We start from the raw sequence: 19,738 nt of genomic DNA, 5'->3' as shown, positions 1-19,738 counted from the left end.
TGACATATTTCCAGCTTGGAAAGTTACTAAGGACATGAAGTTTTCTGTCAAATCTTTTTATAATCTCAATTCCTTTCCAGACATTACCATTTGGGGTCAAAATTCCCAAACAAAATCTCTTTCTTTGTTTTGTCAGCCATATTCTGATCCTAAATTAAGAGGGGAAATTGGTTAAGCGTTAAGCACCAACATTTTTATGTGAAAACTGAGTGGCTTCTAGTTTATCTTCTTTTTTTTTTTCCTTTTCTTTTTTTTATTTATTCGTGGTATTATGTTGGTAGCCTTTGCCATGTCTTTGCCTTCTTGGGGAAAAAAATCAAAATAGGAAAAGAAAAACTTGATAAATATCAACATTTGAAAGTTTCATTCAGGGTCAATGTTTCCTATCTGTCTTGGTCAATATATTCTTATATGATACGATATTTTGAAGTATGGTGGTAACTATGCATATATGCTAGGACTTGTTAGTATCTATCTTTCTTGTACCATTTTTTTAATAGCACACCAAGTATTGAAATTAGAGAAATTTCTCAAATTATAAATTACTAGATTATAGGTTTTCAAGTGATGATTTCTCGGGTTTAGAGTGACAATCTTGCAAATATATATATATATATATATTATATATATATTATATATATATATATATATATATATATATATATATAATGGGTAGCGTTCAATGGCCAACAGTTTGGCAAACATTTTGGCAAACACATTTTTCAAAACATGAGTTAGAGGTCTTGGAATGGGCTGATTTTTGGTGAGGATGATCTCTACGGTGAGGAGATCATCATCACCAAAACTCAGCCCATTCCAAAACTTCTAACCCCATCAAAAATGGTTTACAAAAAATGGACGGTTCACAATTTTTCAACTTGTAAACTGGGGCTAGAAGTTTTGGAATGAGCTGATTTTTGGTGAGGATGATCTCCTCACCGTAGAGATCATCCTCACCAAAAATCAGCCCATTCCAAGACCTCTAACCCATGTTTTGAAAAAGTGTTTGCCAAACTGTTGGCCATTGAACGGGACCCTATATATATATATTAGGGATGTCAATGGATTGGGTCAAGGTTGATTTGGTATCAATCCAATAAGAATCGGATCCAGAACTGGTCTGATAAGTATCGTATAAGAATCTTATTGGATTGGGTTTTTTATTATCAGAAATCAATATTAAGATCTAAACCTGATCCATTTACAATCAAATTGGATCTGTATTGAGCCAAACCCGAATTTATATACAAATTCTAAATAAACTTCATACTTTTCAACAAATATATAATATAATATATATACTTTCTACATATTTCGGATCAAGTCCTTATCAGATTGGGACATGGTTGATCTAGATCCAATCCAATAAGATATTAGATCCTTATCAAAATCTAAAACACCAATTCAAAGCCGAAATTATTGGGTTAGATTTTGGGTCTGATCCAATCCAATGAGAGTCCTAATATTTTTCTAAAGTGACAATTTTGCTGGTTTTTATAGTGACATGGGTTTAAGATAAATGGTGAGCTGGAATCGAAATTTTGTCATATGTAGCCCATTACACAATTTATGCTTAAGAGAAAACAAAAGAAAAATGAGAGAGACTTAAGGGTTTGTTCTTTACAGAAGTCAGCTGCAGCTCCAGAAGCTGACTTTTGGAAGAAGCAGAAGTCCAGAGCCTGAAAAATCACATCCAGCAGAAGCTTGTTCGTTACAAAAACATAGAAGCCAAAAATTGATGTTCGTTTGACAACTTTTTATTGCTGGATTCAAGTAAAATGACCAGAATACCCTTAATGTTGATAATACACCTAGAATGCTCAAAAAAATGACTATATATATATAATATTTATATTAAAAATTTATAAAAATAATTATTTTCAATTTAAATAAATTTATAAATATTTTAATTCTATCGAAATTTCGACAACATCTCCTCTTAAAAATAGACATATGAAATTTTCCTGACAAAAAAAAAAAAAATACTAGCATAATACACAATTTAACATCCACGCAACATCCCATACACATTAACATTAAAGAAAATACATAATACGTACATCAACATGCTTTAAACTATTATACTTCATTATTGTTAAAGGAGAAATGTTATTGCTAACACTCAAATAAATTATTTGAATGGTTTATGGGAGTATTTTTTTTATGAGTTTTTGTGGGAGTATGACAACCGATTCATATGACTTAGTAGCATACATACATCAATATGATCACAAGTAATGGACTTTTAATGTTTTCTATGTTAGTGTGTCCAATGGAGTGTTGTGAATTGTCATACAAAGCACTCCTAATAGAAGCGCCTACATGAGTGTGGAAAGTGGGGCCACTTCGTATTAGAATACCAATTGATTAGAAATCTTGTGAAAACCAAGGAATGTTCATAGTCAAAGCGAGTACAACAAAAAATAAATAAAAAATACTCAAGGTGTATCTAAAGACTTATGATTGGAATTCATTGTGTCAATTTACATTATAAGGTAGGATAATTCAATACAAAAGTTCATTGGACAATTAACAAATTGACAAATTTACACTAAGAAAATGTTTAAATCCAAAAGATATTGTTGTCATTCAACTTATCAAAAAATATATATCATTATGATTAATGAATTTTCCGTGTTGTATTCAAATTTGTTGAGATGGTAGAAATTGGGTTTCTGACATCCCCTTCAGTTGGAGACAATAAAGGGAGTGGGATAAAGTCCCCATAAGAAAAAAGTCCTTGCTTCTATACTTTTCTCCTTTGCTCATTTGAAACCTTTTTTCAGTATTATGTTCATGAGTTTTACATGGAATATTTATTTTTGATTTTTTGGAGTTCAAACACATGGAGTCATTCTTCTTTGAGCATGTGTTGGGTGTAATTGTTAGCTATTGGAAAGCTAGCTTCCATTAATTTCTCTAAAATATACTAGAAAATTGGATTGATATTAGTTCAATCCTTTTTTTTTTAATTTTTTTTTTTTCTGTTTTTGCTAAGTTGTTAAATCCAAATTATCTAGATACACAAAAAGAAGACTTGTCATCATTCACAAACAATATCCAAAAATTTGAGGTTGGCAACATGAATCATAATTAGTCATTCAAATCTATCCATATTTATAAATAAATAAAACAACAATAAAGTTTCATAATTCAACAACACCGATCTGTTCATTTCAAATTTGAAATTGCACGCAAGCATCTAACTTTAAACATTCCAACGAAAATGTTTCCTTCTCTAACACTCAATTTAACAAAAGTTCCATAACAGTGATGAATCCATAACAGATTAACAAAGAAATAAGATCACCATCTACGAATTAAAAAAGAAGTAGCTTAGAAATCAATCCATCTTTAAATCACAAATTGCCTACAATCATAGATATGAACTTGAATCGAAGACAAGTAAAAAAAACATAGAGATTCTCTCACAGAGCCTGAGAAATTAATAGAAAGAAGAAAAAAAAACCCTAGAAATTCAACAAAGACAGAAGAAAACCTAGGTTTTAGGGAACTTTGTTGGAGTTGAGATCTTCTTGAATTGACACTTCACCTTCGCCCACCACCTCTTCAGCTCTTCCCCTCCTATTGTTCCACTCGAGGTTGAGAATGAGAGAAAGATGTAAGAGTTTCTCTGCAACTTCTTGTTTGAAAGACGAAATTTGATAAAGATGAGAGAGACGAAAAGGGTTTTCTTCGAAAGTGAGGGAAAGATGAGAGAGACGAAAACGTTTGGGCACTCGCAGGAGATGAGAAAACGAAAACGTTTGGATCTTTGCAACTGCCTGAAACCCACAAATTTTTTTCTTCTAGAGTCATCTCGATCTCTTGGGCGCTCGCAGGAGATGAGAAAAATGAAAATGGTGGGTTTTTTTTTTTTTTTTTTTGTTGGAAATTCGTTAAAAGATGGAGGGCATTTAGGTAACTTCATATGAATCGTTTTTAGGTAATGGGCTTCGCGTAAAAACCAATTGAAGAAGCAGGCCTGGGGCGACTTGAATAAAGAGCTGCTTATTAGCTTCATTTAAAATTTGCGGAGCCAAAAAAGTCCAAACGGATAGCATTTGTTAGGCTTTTCGGGCTTAAAAGCAAAAAAAAACTGAAAAATCCAACTCCAAAAGCCCAAACGAACAGGCCCATGTCTCTGTTTCTCATAACCATTCTCAAGAATGCCAAGAGCTTTTCTCATTCGAGGGGCTTTCAAATACAAAGAAGAAATCAGAAGTGTGTGATTATTAAAAATATAGAATTGATATCCATACCCCATAGATCATAGTAATTTCCCTGTTTTGTTTCTGATGAATAAGGTGGTGTGACCATAATATACATTTTCTCAGAAGATATATAGTTTAGTTCGGGGGTAAATTACCATTTCGTAAGTCGAATTTGACGAATTTACAATTCTGGCTCATTGTTTATTTTAACCAAGATGTGAACAACCTAATGAACAAATAACAATGAGCAGGGATCGTAAACTCGTCAAAAGTTTGTCACGTTTTCGTAAATATCTCTTAGTTTGGAGGCTCTTTCGAGCTGGGGAAACAAAACGTTTATTCAACTTACTTTGATGATAAAAAGAGGAGCAGATCCTCTGTAGCACGAGTTCCCTACAACGCTAACCAACAATTGACAGTGCGCCAAATCATCTAGAGAACGACCTTGGTTCATTTAAATTTAGAAGTTCACTGACCGTCTATTATAAACACTCGATCAAACTAAAAATATATATCTATATATATATATATATATATACACATAAAGCTACTCATAAAGCTACAATGTGTTTTATCTTATATGGGCAAATTCTATATAAATATATAGATATTGACAATCTGATCTAAATAATTAATCCAAGAGGAATCAATGATTTTTTTTTCTTTCTTTTGACATTAGTGTTTTATAGACTTTTATAAAGGTACCACAGAGAGCTACAAAGAACTCCTGCTACAGAGGATCGGTTCCTAATAACAAGTTGCGTTCACCTAAAAACTGAATAGATGGATAACCAATTGGACCCTGCTCTTTCCGTTAAATACCTTTATTTATATTTATGATAATATGAAAAAAAATCTATGATTCTTTAGTTGAATCAATATTATCTTGATGTCGACATGATTTTTACGATCTTGATCTTGATCCTCTCTCTCTCTCTCCTTAAAATACATTGAGACCATCCAACAAACATGGAGGAAGAGGCTATCCAACATGAAGAGCAAGATTTTTTTTTTATATATTCATTATTGCGACCAATCTTTCTATTTCGGATTAAATCATGCTGTTAAGTAATTATGTTGTATCATGTTAAAATTTATAAAAACACTAAATCATGTTATGTTGTACTTAAGGTGGTAATGTAACTACATCTTCCTTGCTGTTGTAATTTATAATGGGAGAAGGGGAATAAAAGTGATTGACACCAAAATTCAAGTGACCATAAATGCTCTCACTTTTATACTTAAATTTAATAATATAATTGGGATGATTTTGGTAAAAACCCAATAAAATTACTAATCCACGTCCTCATAATCACGTTGTTTAGTTTTGAAAATTACAAAATTCTTTTTTGACTATGTAATCTTTATATACGCTTTACTCAATATTTTAAATTAAAATAAACTCTTTTGATACTTGTGCTTTTGCACATACCACTTACTAGTATAATTTAATAAAATAAATGTAATTAATACTAGGGGTGCAAGTTGGTCTACTTCAAACCAAGAATCGAATCAAACCGATAGCTTTAGGATGGTTTGGTTTGGTTTGGAATAAGTTACAGTTCGATTCTGGGTTATGAAAATAGAGAACCGATCAATTTGGCTCGATTCTTGAATCAAACTTATATAGAATCAAACCAAATCGAGGACCGAACCCCTATGCAATATATATATATGGTAACGTTCTTTTGACAAAATCCTAGCCAACATTCTAGACAAAAATTTGTCTTATATGGTTAAAAAGTTTCGAAATGAAATGATTTTTTTGTGAGGAGGATCTCTATAATCAGTAGATCATCCTCACAAAAAATCAGCCAATTCTGTAACTTCTAACCCCATTAAAAGTGGTTACAAACTAACGGTAAAAATTGATGGTTCACGATTCTTCATCTTATAAACTAGGGTTAAAATTTTCATAATATGCTGATTTTTTGTGAGGATGATTTTCTCATCATAGAGATCATCCTCACAAAAAATCAGCCCATTTCAAAAAATTTAACTCATATATGACAAAATGTTTTTTCTAGAATATTGGCGAGAATTTTTACAAAAGAACACAACTCATAATAATAATAATAATAATATTATTATTATTATTATTGAATCATTTTACGAGTTAGGACATACATTAATATTTTTTGTGGATAAACTAATGACTTTTTATGGATAGATTAATGAGATTATTATATGAAATTTTATTTTTATTATATATTTATTTTTTCATTAAAAAATATTCCTTACAATTTATAGAATATTAACAATCCATAAAATCGAATCGAATCAAATTGACTTTAGTTCGACTTGGGTTGGGTTGATTCTAATGGAATTTGGTTTGGTTCTGATTCTTATTTAGTGGAATCGACTTTGTCGGTTTGATTCCAATTTGACCCCAAACCGAATCAAGTTGCACCTCTAATTAATACTTAGACAAAATCCCCCCAACCCCAACCTTTTCTTTTTTCTTGAAGTAAGAGAGGCCCAATCAATAGGTTTTAACACGATTCACTTTCCTAATAAGCCCAAAATACTAATTACAGCGCATTCTGCCAAAACTACAATAATGATTTGAAATAAAATTTCATTATATAATTTGTAATAAGTTAGTTTTTTGTTTTGTAATAATTTGTAATGTAAAATTACATTATAGAGAGAATAATGATTTTTTGACGCACCCGTACGCCCCATCACAGAATCGTAGGTCATTTGCTTCGGGATACGCAGGATCATAAATGTTAGAAAATGGTCAAGAGATTGAATATCAACTATTCATTTATTTTTTTTCAATGCGTGACTTTTTGTTCAGTTTTTCCGATTTTGCAAGTTAATGTTACGAAGAGATTCAGTCATGAAATATTCAAGAAATGTTGCTGCCATTTTGATTCATCAAAAGGTTGGTACACTTTCTGTCTCTCCCTTCTTCTTCTATTCTACAAAACCACCACACTCAAATCCCTACCAGATTAAGTCCCATTTGGAAAATATGGTAAGAGAGAAGTGTAAAACTGGAACCCTAGGGTTTGATGAGGCATTGGGTTTGTTCGATCGTTTGGTTCAAATGCGACCCATGCCTTCCATTTTCTCTTTTAATCAATTGTTTGGAGCCATCTCCAAGATGAAACAGTATTCCTCTGTGTTATCTATGTTTACCAATATGATGAATAATTCTGTAGAAATCCAACCTGATTTTTTTACATTTAACATATTGATAAATTGTTACTGCAACTTGGGTCGGATGGATATCAGTTTTGCTTTTTTTGGAAACATTCTCAAACGTGGGTTCGAACCAAATTGCGTAACTTTGAATATTCTGCTTAAGGGTTTCTTTAAGGAGGATAAAGTAACTCAAGGGATGGAGTTGTTTAACAAAATAGTGGAGAATGGGTATCCATACAATGAAATTACTTATGGTACGATAGTTGATGGACTTTGCAAGAGTGGGGATATTAATGGAGCTCTTAGGTTAATCCGAGAGATGGAGAAAGGAAAATGGAAGCCTAATGTCGTCACTTATAGCTCTTTAATTCATGGTCTATGCAGTTTTGGTCGGTGGACAGAAGCTGCAAGCTTTTTCAATGGCATGGTGAACACTGGAGTCATGCCCAATGTAGTAACCTTCAACATTCTGATAGATGGTCTTTGCAAAGATGGGAGGACTAAAGAAGCACTCAATGTATTGGAAATAATGTCTCAAAGAGGTGTTGAGCCCAATGTTGCCACATACAACTCTTTAATTCATGGTCTATGCAGTTTTGGTCGGTGGACAGAAGCTGCAAGCTTTTTCAATGGCATGGTGAATGGTGGAGTCATGCCTAATGTAGTAACCTTCAACATTCTGATAGATGGCCTTTGCAAAGATGGGAGGACTAAAGAAGCACTCGATGTATTAGAAATAATGTCTCAAAGAGGTGTCGAGCCCAATGTTGCCACATACAGCTCTTTGATTCATGGACTATACAGTTCAGGTCAAGGGAAAGAAGCAACAAGTTTATTCAATGAAATGCTAGATCGCAACATCTCCCCGAATGTATTCATAATGAATATACTAGTGGATGCTCTTTGCAAAGAAGGGAAGACCAAAGAAGCACATAAACTATTGGAATGGATGATTCAAAGAGGCGAAAAGCCCAACATGGTCACATACAATACGATGATGGATGGATATTGTCTGCAAGGCCATATGACACAGGCAAAATATGTTTTTGATTCAATGATGAGAAGTGGTCATGAACCCGATGTTTATAGCTATAACATTTTGATTAATGGCTATTCCAAGGATAGGAAATTGGACGAGGCCAAGCAACTTTGTGAAGATATGCATCGCAAGGGATTGACTCCCAACACAATTACCTACAGCACACTTATGGATGGGTTATGCAAGGTTGGGAGAGTTGTGGAAGCTCAAGAGCTTTTCAATGAGATGCAAACTCACGGCCAAATTCCGGATATCTTCACATGCAATACATTGTTGGATGGTTTGTGGACAAACAATTACCTTTCCGAAGCAATGAAACTATTTAATGAGATGGAAAACAATGGATTGAAAGCTAATATTGTAACTTGCACCATCATTATTGATAATTTATGCAAAACTGGGAACATAAATGCGGCAAAGGAATTCTTTTGCAATCTTTCAACCAAAGATCTTCAACCCAACACTATAACATATACCACAATGCTCAACGGTTTTCTTAAGGGAGGAATGTTGAAAGAAGCTGAAGATTTGTTCTTGGCAATGGAAAAGAAGGGCTCTATTCCAGATGATGTTACATTCAATATCATGGTTCAAGGATTGATCCAAAATAATGCTATCCCTAAGGCAACACATTTTCTCAATGAAATGGTTGAGAGGGGCTTCTCAGCAAATGCAGACACCATGGCTATGGTGGTGAATTTGCTTGTAAGGGATGGATCAGATCAAGAGCATATGGAGATACTTCGTAAGTTCTTGCTAGAGGGCTAAACTAAAAAGGTAAGAGACTCAATGTTGAGGTAGTACTTTGCAAGTCATTTTAAGGAGTAAATGTTTGAATTTTATGTTATTTCTGCTAGAATTTTTTTGTTCACGATGATAATGATTTCCATGATAATGTTTTAAGGCGTAAGTGTGTTAGTATCTCAATCATCTTACTTTTGTGTTTTCTCCACATGTTGTTTCCTTTGCACTGCATTTTTGGCCCAAAAAATTTCTGATAATGAATGAGGTTTGTGTCAAGTTTACAGCCGGTGTAAAAAACTGCCACATCCTATCATGAATCATGATATCAGTCTAGACTAGACCTTAGGTCTTTTTGGACTGGTGTGGTGGACTTCAGATTGAACTGAAAGTGGTATGGACTAAGATGTCCAAAAGAATATGGATAAATCTGATTTTGAGCGCTAGATATATGTGCCCTGCTCCAGCATCATATAGCCGAACTCCATTTCATAATCCTTTAATATCATGAAACCCATTAAAATCTAGCAACCTCAACTGTTTTTTTTTTGTTGATAACCAGCAACCTCAACTGTTAAACCTACCTATCCCTAATTACATCATTCATCCTACTTCATTATATAATACTAGCATCCTTTGTCTATAACTTGTTCCAATCTTCCAATCTAAGCATGTCCAACATCAAAGTCTAAACCGAAATTGTGGCATATCCATATGAATGAATTTCAGGCTTTTATGAAACCTAAGTTCATCAAACACCTTAAATACATACTAAAACGAATAACATATTACTAGTTACCTTTGTTCCTAATGAATGAATTAAAGATTTCACAAAATGGTGGATAATTCTGGTCCTTGAATAGAAATGTTTATTTTCTGTGTTCTTTTAATTATTTTTTCCAACCTTGTTGTGTAAAGGTTGTATAATTTTATGGCAAAGCTCCTACGGTAGTAATGGGTACTAAACTCTATTTTTTTTCGACTAGCCAAACTTATTTTTTCTACTTGAGATCAGTGGCTGTATAAAGAGTTGGATGCGGAAGTGATGCTATGTGGTCCTGTTGAGAAAGTTGTTGACGCACACTGCCATAACTTATCACCCCATGGGTGGAAAACAACAGGGGGAAAAAAAAAAGGAAGCCTTGATTCATGACATAATCTTTGTTCACTACTTATTTTAATGGCATTAGAAGTTAAATGGCCGTATCAATCACTAATTACTACAAGATATGGGTTTTTTGGTATTTTTAATTGTGGAGTTTTAGTTTTGGGTGTTTCTACTTTTTCCCTCGTTTCACCACTTTTATGATGATCGGTGTAATTTCACTCAATCTGGTACGGTTTTCATTTGTTATTGAATTTTATGTTATTCAGATCAGTTGGGCAGGTGTTTGAGCAAAATCTTTGGTTGTTTGTTTATTTTTTTCAAACTCGTTGTGTGGATTTAATACTCGGCTTTTGCAGGTTTATTGGTTTAGTGATCTGACTTCATTTCCTTCTTTGTGTATTTAGAGAGGTTGTCATGAGTGATTTGTTGCCCATCAAAATTTCGGTGTTTGCCTTGTAAAAGTACTTAGATACCATGCTTTTAGTTTTTATGGTCTCAAGTGAAGTATAGTTCTTAATTTGTATGTAAATGAGAAACATAATGGATACTTAATTTTTTTATGTTTTTCCATTGTCAAATAGAATAAGGAAACTTTCTGCAAAATCAAATTTTGTTATAGTGAAATGAATTTTTTTTTTACAATTATCACATTCTTTGATTGGTTTTTGTCAATAATATTGAACTTCTATAATTTGTAGGTAGCAGAAATGATATGGATGAACAACTCTTAAGAAAGATGTGGACCTCTAAAGAACAAACGAGTTCGTGGCCATTGGGTAAGCATGCTCAACTACTATATTTGAAAAAGAAATATTCTTTGCTGTTTGTGAATCAATTGAAAGCCCATTTGTTTTTATAGAAACATGTGAAATGGGGAGGGGGATATGGTGATCTAAAGAACATTGATGAGTTTCATTTTACAATTTTACTAGTTGAAAATTGCAAAAACAAATTCCAGTATACAGGAGGTTTATATTCTCTTTTTTGAAACTGTTTTTTTTTTAAGATTATTTTCAGGCCTTATACAACAAATTTTATTAGTAGAAAGAGTGGGCATTGAACTTACTGTGGGACTCATTTCAGACTCCACAGTTCCAATATTTCCAAAAATATCAGATGAGTTGTCTGTGATAGCATCCGTGTCAGTCGGTCGAGATCGAGTTTGGGTTGCCAGAGTTGCATGAATTTTAAAAAATCACGATTATAAGTAGGCTTGAAACATTCAAGACCAATTGTCTTAGGTGAATTGTCCTTCACATTGGCTCGTCAAAGAAATTGGATATGATTAGTATGACATTATGAAAGTATCATCAAAGTCAATAAAATTCGGTCAAGTTATTAAGGTGTATGTACATTCGGTCAAGTCATTTAGAGCAGTAATGAGCTGGTTCGGGCCTGGTTCAATTGAGTCCCAACCCAACCCTAAATAGGTGGGCTCTACCTAAACCTGCTCTATACCCCTATTGGGCCTAAGTCAACTAAGTCTTAGCCCAATCTTAGTGGGTTCGGTCTTGACTTAGGTCAGGTTCGAACTAAATAAAATTACTAGAATTTAATGTATTTTTTAAATGAAAAGAGTTTTTATTTTATTATTTTTAAATAATTTGTTTTATGTATTTGAAGATTATCCGATCGAATTTGTAATTAATGACTTATTAACCTTTAATTATTATAAATAAAAGTTAAATTACAATTATATATTATATTTTACTTTTATTAGAAAAATATTTATCTAATTAACTATTTTATTCATATTTCCAAAATATATAATAGAGGGCTAGATCTGGCCGGGTTGGGCACTATTTGCCATAGTCCAACCCGAATTGATGGGCTGAAAATTATTTAGTCTGGATCCATCCTTGCAGGTTTGATATGGAGGCCCTAACCCTTGTTTTATCGGGTGGCCAACGGGCACAATTGACACCCCTACTCACACCCTTTCATTGGAGTCTAGTAAGGAGCAGTAGTTCTGACCAGAGGAGCTGTCACGAACCTAGTTTTGAAAAACAGTCTTAACTTTAGGTGTGTATGTGGGCCGGGATGGGGGTGAAGTAAAAAAAGGAAGCTAAGGCCACGCTTGGTTGCATCTGCAAATGCAAATGTTTTGCAATGAAAAATTTAGAATTGCTTGGTAGTTACCGGGAGATCTCTTGTGAAACCATACTTCCTGTTTGGTTGATTTGCAATATAAAAGTTTTGCAATGACTTCTTGTTAAATAAAATGTGGAAACAGTTTTAAGTTATTTGGCCTCATTAAAAAAACTATTCAAATTACAAAAACATGTATATGAATTTACAAAAATATCCCTTTGATGAGGAGTGTTCTTGTAATTTTTATATACATGTAATGATTTTACCCTTACAAATGTACTGTTCACATCCACCATAACCTACTGAAGAAAATTACTCTTTCAGTTGTGATTATAATTTTTATTTTCATTGGAGCTGTTGTCTACATAATTCAATTCAACTACAGAGATGTTTCATTGATGTGTCTATATACATTTGAGGATAGCTGCGCATTTGTTAAACAGGACTAGCTACTGTGGAGTCCAACCCATGATCTTTTGATCTGAAATCATATGCAGTAACCCGTTCCTCGTCATAAGATATTTTGAGTCAAATTGTTTAACACCATTAAAAACATAATTAATGAGATAATTATTGGATTCTTTCTCTACTAAAAATTGAAAGAAAATATACCACTTGTCTACAACATCTATTAATAATGTAGGATTCAAAAATGAAAATGGGAGTAAGGAAGATACAATGGAAATGAAACGATTTAAGAATAATTTGAGGAGGAAGAGAAAAATGATATCCAATACTTCGAGAACCTAGTTAGGGAACACAACTAATATTTATAAGATACTTGGTTCCACATCAGGTTCTATTAATAATGATAGAAAATGTTAAAAGTGGATAAAACATTAAAGAAAAGTTGTGTAGGGACTTAATTCAGCTACCTCAACCGCAATACATGTATACAAAATATTCCATCACAAATCAAATAAGTACTCTCTAGAACAACTACACTAAAAGCTACAAGGAAAGAAAATAGTCATCAAGGTGTGATACATAAGACTCGTGATCCCACATTTTATTCTTTCAGTAGACCCCAAATTTTCAAGATAAGGCTTTGATGATGCTAATAAATTTAAAAAATAAGTATGCATGGTAAGCTTAAGCCTTGAGGCAGGCCTCTATGCACACACCTTTTTCAAACACTGGTGTCTCTAGTACCAGAATACCATAAACTAGCTCTCTTTTCCCATCTATATATTTATAGTATTCATTCTGAAAGAAAAAAAAGGTATTACATTTTTCAGTCCCAGACCCGAATAAAAGGGGTGTTCAGTTTAGTCCCACATCAGGCACTCATTACTTTGTCTCTCTCCATATAAGCTCCTGAGCCTCTCCACTCATTGCCAATTGGTTTTGAGTCGGGCTCCAAATTTATCATGGTATCAGAGCGGACTTCTCTCCATGTCACCCAGTTCATATCTACGCGTGCTTTGGCCCATTCCGTATGTCCCACATGTGCAGGGGTGTGTTGAGTTTAGTCCCACATCAAACACTCACTTGTCGTCTCTTTCCTTATAAGCCCCACCCATTGCCAATTGGTTTTGAGTTGGACCCCCAAATTTATAAAAGGAGGAGGGAAAAGGTTGATCTAACAACTTCTTCCCTCTCTCAAGTGAGGATTTTTAAACCCAAGTTTTAAATTGTAAATTTCAATGCCTCTCTCTCTCTCTTCCGCATCTCTTTATTATTGCTTCTTATTACCTTATGCTTCTGATCAGGTTCCTATTGATGTTTTCAAAGGAATACCAGTTTACTCTTGTGGGTAACCTTCTTTTTTTTGTTTAATACTATTTGGAATTTTCCCGTTAAGTCCTTGTACTCAATTTTGTTTGAGTATTTGAACTTGAATGGACAATTGTTTGATGAGTCTGGGCATGAGCCCTTTTAGAAACTCTTTTAGTTCTCTGTGGCAACTGACATGAGTGTTTTCTTTAGTTTTTTGACAATTGATCTAATCAATTAATACACATCAGTCACATTAACACTCCTGTAGATATCTCCACTTTAGTTGGGTCTAACAACTAAGCTCATTTAGTTATCAGACCTGGCTAATCCCGTTTCATTATAGGGATGGATTTGGTATTGCATTTAGGCCCAGTGGGTGGCCCGGACCATTCTCCATAGTTCCTAGTAAATTATATTGTATTGTAATTACTATGCTGCCCTTAATACATAACTGTTGCAACTTGCAAGGTGCAGCAGTCACAGTAAAGGGGGTAGGTTTGTAAAATCATCTATCCAACTATTTATTCCTTGTTTCTGGTAAATTACTATTACACCCTTAAAATATTACTGTTGCAATGTGCTATTTAATATGTTATTTTTTGAACTATTTGATGTGTTTTCTGTACAATGAAAGAAGTTAGAAATAGTTTTGGCCGAGGTCTGACAATGGCCCAAATGTAGGTGGATTAGGCTATAGTTGGAACGGCCTTGGACTTGTGTTGTTTTCCGGCCTAATTTTTTGACTAAAAAAACCCGGCCCAGCCCGGTCCACTGACAGCCCCAAATTTCCTAGTGACATCCTCATGAATCTCTCTAGTGAGATATTGTTTGAAAGGTTAACCTTGACATATATCAACCAGTGGAACAGTGATGAAATTGAGAAACAATTTTAAGTGGATGGCCCTCTGCCAGAGACCCTTCTGGCTGGGTAATCACATATTCATTTATGTATTTTGGAAAAATAGATTAAAATGGTCAAGTTCTATTTTATGTATAAAATAAATTCTACATTATCATTATCATCGAATCTTATTCATAAAATTTAAATTGATTAAACAAGTCTTGTTATTACATTTAATATTGCGGTGTTGCCATCTGTTTTCTCTAACTTAATCCTGTCTTGGGTATTGGCCTCTCTTTTAAAGACGTACAGGTGACCCAGTTATAATCTCACATTGAGGTATTGCTATCTGCTTTGGGATGAGTTTTTCTTTTTCCGGCCTTGAATCTGAAGGAAGGAGAGAATGTGATAACCTTCACATTCTCAATTACACTTGGCCATAAAAAAGAATAACTAAGAAAACTCTAAATTAATAGTAAATATTAGAATTCTACTGATTCTTGTATTCAATTCTTGCCAGTCTCAAGTTACCAATATCATTATTTATAAAAAATAAAATTAAAAATCAACTATTTTTATTTGTATTGTATCATAATTCTATTTGACCAGCGAAAGTATTTCAGACTTGCTATTTTGAGAACAAATTAGCAAGTTCAAGCAGATTAAATAATATGATTTGCATTTTCATTCTGTCACTTAAATTGCTAGTAACCAAATTCTATGGCAAAGCACCTAATGTAGTAATGGGTACTAAACTCTTTTTTTTTTGGACAAGCCAAACTTTTTTTTTGAGATCAGTGGCTCTATAAAGAGTTGGAAGCGGAAGTGATGCTATGTGGTCCTGTTGGGAAAGTTGTTGATGCACACTGCCATAACTTATCACCCCATGGGTGGAAAACAACAAGGGAAAAAAAAAAGGAAGCCTTGATTCATGACATAATCTCTGTTCACTACTTATTTTAATGGCATTAGAAGTTAAATGGCCATATCAATCACTAATTCACTACAAGATATGGGTTTTTTGGTATTTTTGATTGTGGAGTTTTAGTTTTGGGTGTTCTACTTTTTCTCTCGTTTTACCACTTTTATGATGATCGGTGTAATTTCACTCAATCTGGTATGGTTTTCATTTGTTATTGAATTTTCTGTTATCCAGATCAGTTGGGCAGGTGTTTGAGCAAAAATGTTTGGTTGTTTGTTTATTTTTTTCAAACTCGTTGTGTGGATTTAATACTCGGCTTAATTTGTATGTAAATGAGAAACATAAGTGATTTGTTGCCCATCAAAATTTCGGTGTTTGCCTTGTGAATGTACTTAGATACCATGCTTTTAGTTTTTAGGGTCTTAAGTGAAGTATAGTTCTTAATTTGTTTGTAAATTAGAAACGTAATGGATTTTATGTTTTTCCATTGTCAAATAGAATAAGGAAACTCTCCACAAAATCAAATTTTGTTATACAGAAATGAATTTTTTTTTACAAGTATCACATTCTTAGGTAGGTTTTTGTCAAATAATATTGAAATTCTATAATTTGTAGGTAGCATAAATGATATGGATCATTCTCTTAAGAAAGATGTGGACCTCTAAAGAACAAACAAGTTAGTGGCCATTGGGTAAGCATGCTCAACTACTATATTTGAAAAAGAAATATTCTTTGTTGTTTGTGAATCGATAGAAAGCCAATTTGTTTTTATAGAAACATGTGAAATGGGGAGGGGGATATGGTGATCTAAAGAAGATTGGTGAGTTTCATTTTACAATTTTGGTAGTTGAAAAATCCAAAAACAAATTCCGGGCCTTATACAACAAATTTTAGTAGTTGAAAGAGTGGGCCTTGAACTTACTGTGGGACCCATTTCAGACTCCACAGTTCCAATATTTTCAAATATATCAGGTGAGTTATCTGTGGTAGCATCCATGTCAATTGATCGAGATCGAGTTTGAGTTGCCAGAGTCGCAAGAATTTTGAAAAATCACAATTATAAGTATGCTTTTAAGAAACATTTAAGACCAATTGTCTTAGGTGAATTGGATATGACTAGTAGGGGTGCAACTTGGTTCGAGTTGGTTCGGTGTAGAGCAAAATCAGAATCGAACCGACCAAGGTCGGTTCCATTATATGTGAACCAGAACCGAACCAACTCAAACCGACTTTAATTCAGTTTGGTTTGGTTCAGTTCCATGGGTTAGAAATGCTAACCTCTTTCTCAAAGATGCTTAAGAATTGGGCGAAACAAATTTGATTGACCGTAACCAGCAATTGTAAAATTCCAACACACGACGTTTCTTTCAGGCATTCTATCAAACACTTGACGTGCATCATCTCTTCGACCATATTTTGAATAACAATCTATCACCGAAGGACCTAAAAAGACATCTAAAACAAAATAAATCCATGAATCCTCTTACCCAACAGAAGATCTCCAATTCTTGCACAAGTAGTTAGAACACTCGCCATAGTTATTAGAACCCAAAGAAAAGTGATTCAGTGTATCACTGTGGGCCAAAAGTAATGGAGAGAGAGAGAGAGATTCATTGCCAGCCGCCGGAGTTGAGTTGTAGCCCACATCCATATTGCATTGTTGCATATAATGTCAAGAGAGAGAGAGAGAGAGAGAGGGACGACCGCCAGTTGTAGGAGTTAAGCCCGCAACCGCACGTACACTAGAACTACAAGTTTGCAAGAGGAGGAGAGAGAGAGAGAGAGAGAGAGAGAGAGAGAGAGAGAGAGAGAGAGAGTAGAGGGAACAGTCGAACAGGGACAATAGGGTTTCGTGGTTTTGATTTTTTGTAAAAAACTTAAAAATCAATTATATGTTTAATATTTTATTTTAAATAAATATTGATTCGGTTTTTTATATTGTCTGAACTGAGAATCGAACCAAATTCATCAGTTCTTCAGTTTTTAGACCCGAAACCAAATCGGTATAAATTTAAATCGAATCAAACCAATCCAAATTCTACAATTTGGTTCGATTCTCGATTTGAACCAAATTAAGTTGCACCCCTAATGACTAGTATGACATTCTGAAAGTATGATCAAAGTCAATAAAATTCGGTCAAGTCATTTGAAGCAGTGATGAGCTGTTCAATTGAGTCCCAACCCACCCTAAGTAGGCGGGACCTACCTAATCCTATTAAGTTGTAGCCCAACCTTAATGGGCTTGGGCTTAACTTAGGTAAGGTTCAAACGAAATAAAATGACTAGAATTCAATGTATTTTTTTTAAATGAAAAGAGTTTCTTTTAATAATTTTTTTTATGTATTTGAAGATTATCCGATGGAATTTGTAATTAATGACTTATTAACATATAATTATTATTAATAAAAGTTAAATTACAATTATGTAATATATTTTACTTGTATTAGAAAAATATTTATCTACTAATTAACTATTTTATTAATATTTACAAAATATATAATAGAGGGCTAGATCTGGCCTGGTTGGGCACTATTAGGCTACGATCCAACCCGAATTGATGGGCTGAAAATTATTGAGTCTGTATCCATCCTCGCAGGTTTGATATGGAGGTCCTAACCCTTGTTTATCGGGCGGCCAACGGGCTCAATTAACACCCCTACTCACACCCTTTCATTGGAGTCTAGTAATGAGCAGTAGTTCAGGCTCAGAGGAGCGGTCACGAACCTAGTTTTAAGAAACAGTCTTAACTTTAGGTGTGTATATGGGCCGGTGTGGGGTTGAAGTTAAAAAAGGAAGCTAAGGCCCCGCTTGGTTGCAGCTGCAAATGCAAATGTTTTGCAATGAAAATTTTATAATTGCTTGGTAGCTACCGGGAGATCTCTTGTGAAACCATACTTCGTGTTTGGTTGATTTGCAATATAAAAGTTTTGGAACGACTTCTTGTTAAAATAAAATGTGGAAAAGTTTTAAGTTATTTGGCCTCATTAAAAAACTATTCAAATTACAAAAACATGTATATGAATTTACAAAAATATCCCTTTGATGAGGAGTGTTGTTGTAATTTTTATATGCATGTAAATGTATCTTTGATGAGATATATTTTTTCTGAGCAAATATTTCTACCAAGTACTAAGAGTTATTTTTGTAATTTAAATTTATGTGAATTCTATCAATCGTAAATTCTATTAATCAAAATTTATTGATTTCAGGTTAATAAATATTCAAATTCTGCTCTCTCTTGAACTTTGATATCCAAACAAGCTAAAAAATGGAGTGAAGAAGAAGAAGGTTAGTTTGTAATATTTGTGTTAGAACGATGGTCCCACATCACCTGTGGGAGCCCAATCCGTGTGGTATATAAGGAGAAGGCAACCCTCGCTTCATAACCATTGTTTTGAGGTTGAGTTAGGTCCATGGACTTTAATAATTTGTATATTGTAGAGTGGATTATTGTCGCAAAGCTAGGGCAACACTATAGTAAAAATTTTCTACACGTTGGTAGCTTAGTTTATTACATGTTGATAGTTTAGTTTGATTTATTATATATTTTAATGTAGGTTTTCCTGACTCGAATCTTTCTTGCTACAAACTCGTCCTTGTTTCGGTTTTAAGTTGAATTTATTCTTTCAGTTGAGATTATAATTTTTATTTTCATTGGAGCTGTTGTCTACATAATTCAATTCAACTACAAAGATGTTTCGTTGATGTGTCTATATACATTTGAGGATAGCTGTGAATTTGTTAAACAGGACTAGCTGCTGTAGAGTCCAACCCATGATCTTTTGATCTGAAATCATATGCACTAACCCATTCCTCATCATAAGATATTTTGAAAAGTTATTATATCAAATATTGTTGGACACGATGAAATTGTTTAACACCATTAAAAACATTATTAATGAGATAATTA

General features: G+C 33.6%; 1 protein-coding gene and 1 long non-coding RNA gene across 8 annotated transcripts; one reads left to right on the top strand and one right to left on the bottom strand.

The window, feature by feature from the left end:
* Positions 1 to 1,523: 1,523 nt before the first annotated feature.
* LOC147408297 (uncharacterized) lies at positions 1,524 to 3,868 on the bottom strand. The gene is made up of 2 exons (XR_015177050.1): positions 3,500 to 3,868; positions 1,524 to 1,679 (listed from the first exon to the last, which is right to left on the bottom strand). It is a non-coding gene; the product is annotated as an uncharacterized LOC147408297 (long non-coding RNA).
* Positions 3,869 to 6,931: 3,063 nt separating this feature from the next.
* On the top strand, positions 6,932 to 19,412 carry LOC147408296 (uncharacterized). Of its 7 annotated transcripts, XR_015177042.1 has the most exons (4): positions 6,932 to 9,183; positions 10,954 to 11,031; positions 16,444 to 16,519; positions 19,038 to 19,412. XR_015177042.1 is itself a non-coding variant. In XM_086437230.1 (2 exons), the coding sequence occupies exon 1, from the start codon at positions 7,039 to 7,041 to the stop codon at positions 9,172 to 9,174; it is 2,136 nt and encodes a 711-aa protein (XP_086293356.1). In that variant the 5' UTR covers positions 6,932 to 7,038; the 3' UTR covers positions 9,175 to 9,183; positions 10,954 to 11,178. The 7 variants fall into 7 exon arrangements, 1 of the variants encoding a protein (XP_086293356.1); XR_015177045.1 differs by lacking the exon at positions 16,444 to 16,519 and having other exon boundaries at positions 19,038 to 19,411; XR_015177044.1 differs by lacking the exons at positions 16,444 to 16,519; positions 19,038 to 19,412 and adding an exon at positions 15,682 to 16,407.
* The last annotated feature ends 326 nt before the right edge of the window (positions 19,413 to 19,738 follow it).

The sequence above is a fragment of the Akebia trifoliata genome, chromosome 3, assembly GCF_017979445.1.
Source record: "Akebia trifoliata isolate Shusen 1 chromosome 3, ASM1797944v1, whole genome shotgun sequence".
NCBI classification, from domain to species: Eukaryota; Viridiplantae; Streptophyta; class Magnoliopsida; order Ranunculales; family Lardizabalaceae; genus Akebia; species Akebia trifoliata.
The sequence above is the reverse complement of the archived record's forward strand: the minus strand, read 5'-3'. Positions and strand labels throughout refer to the sequence as shown.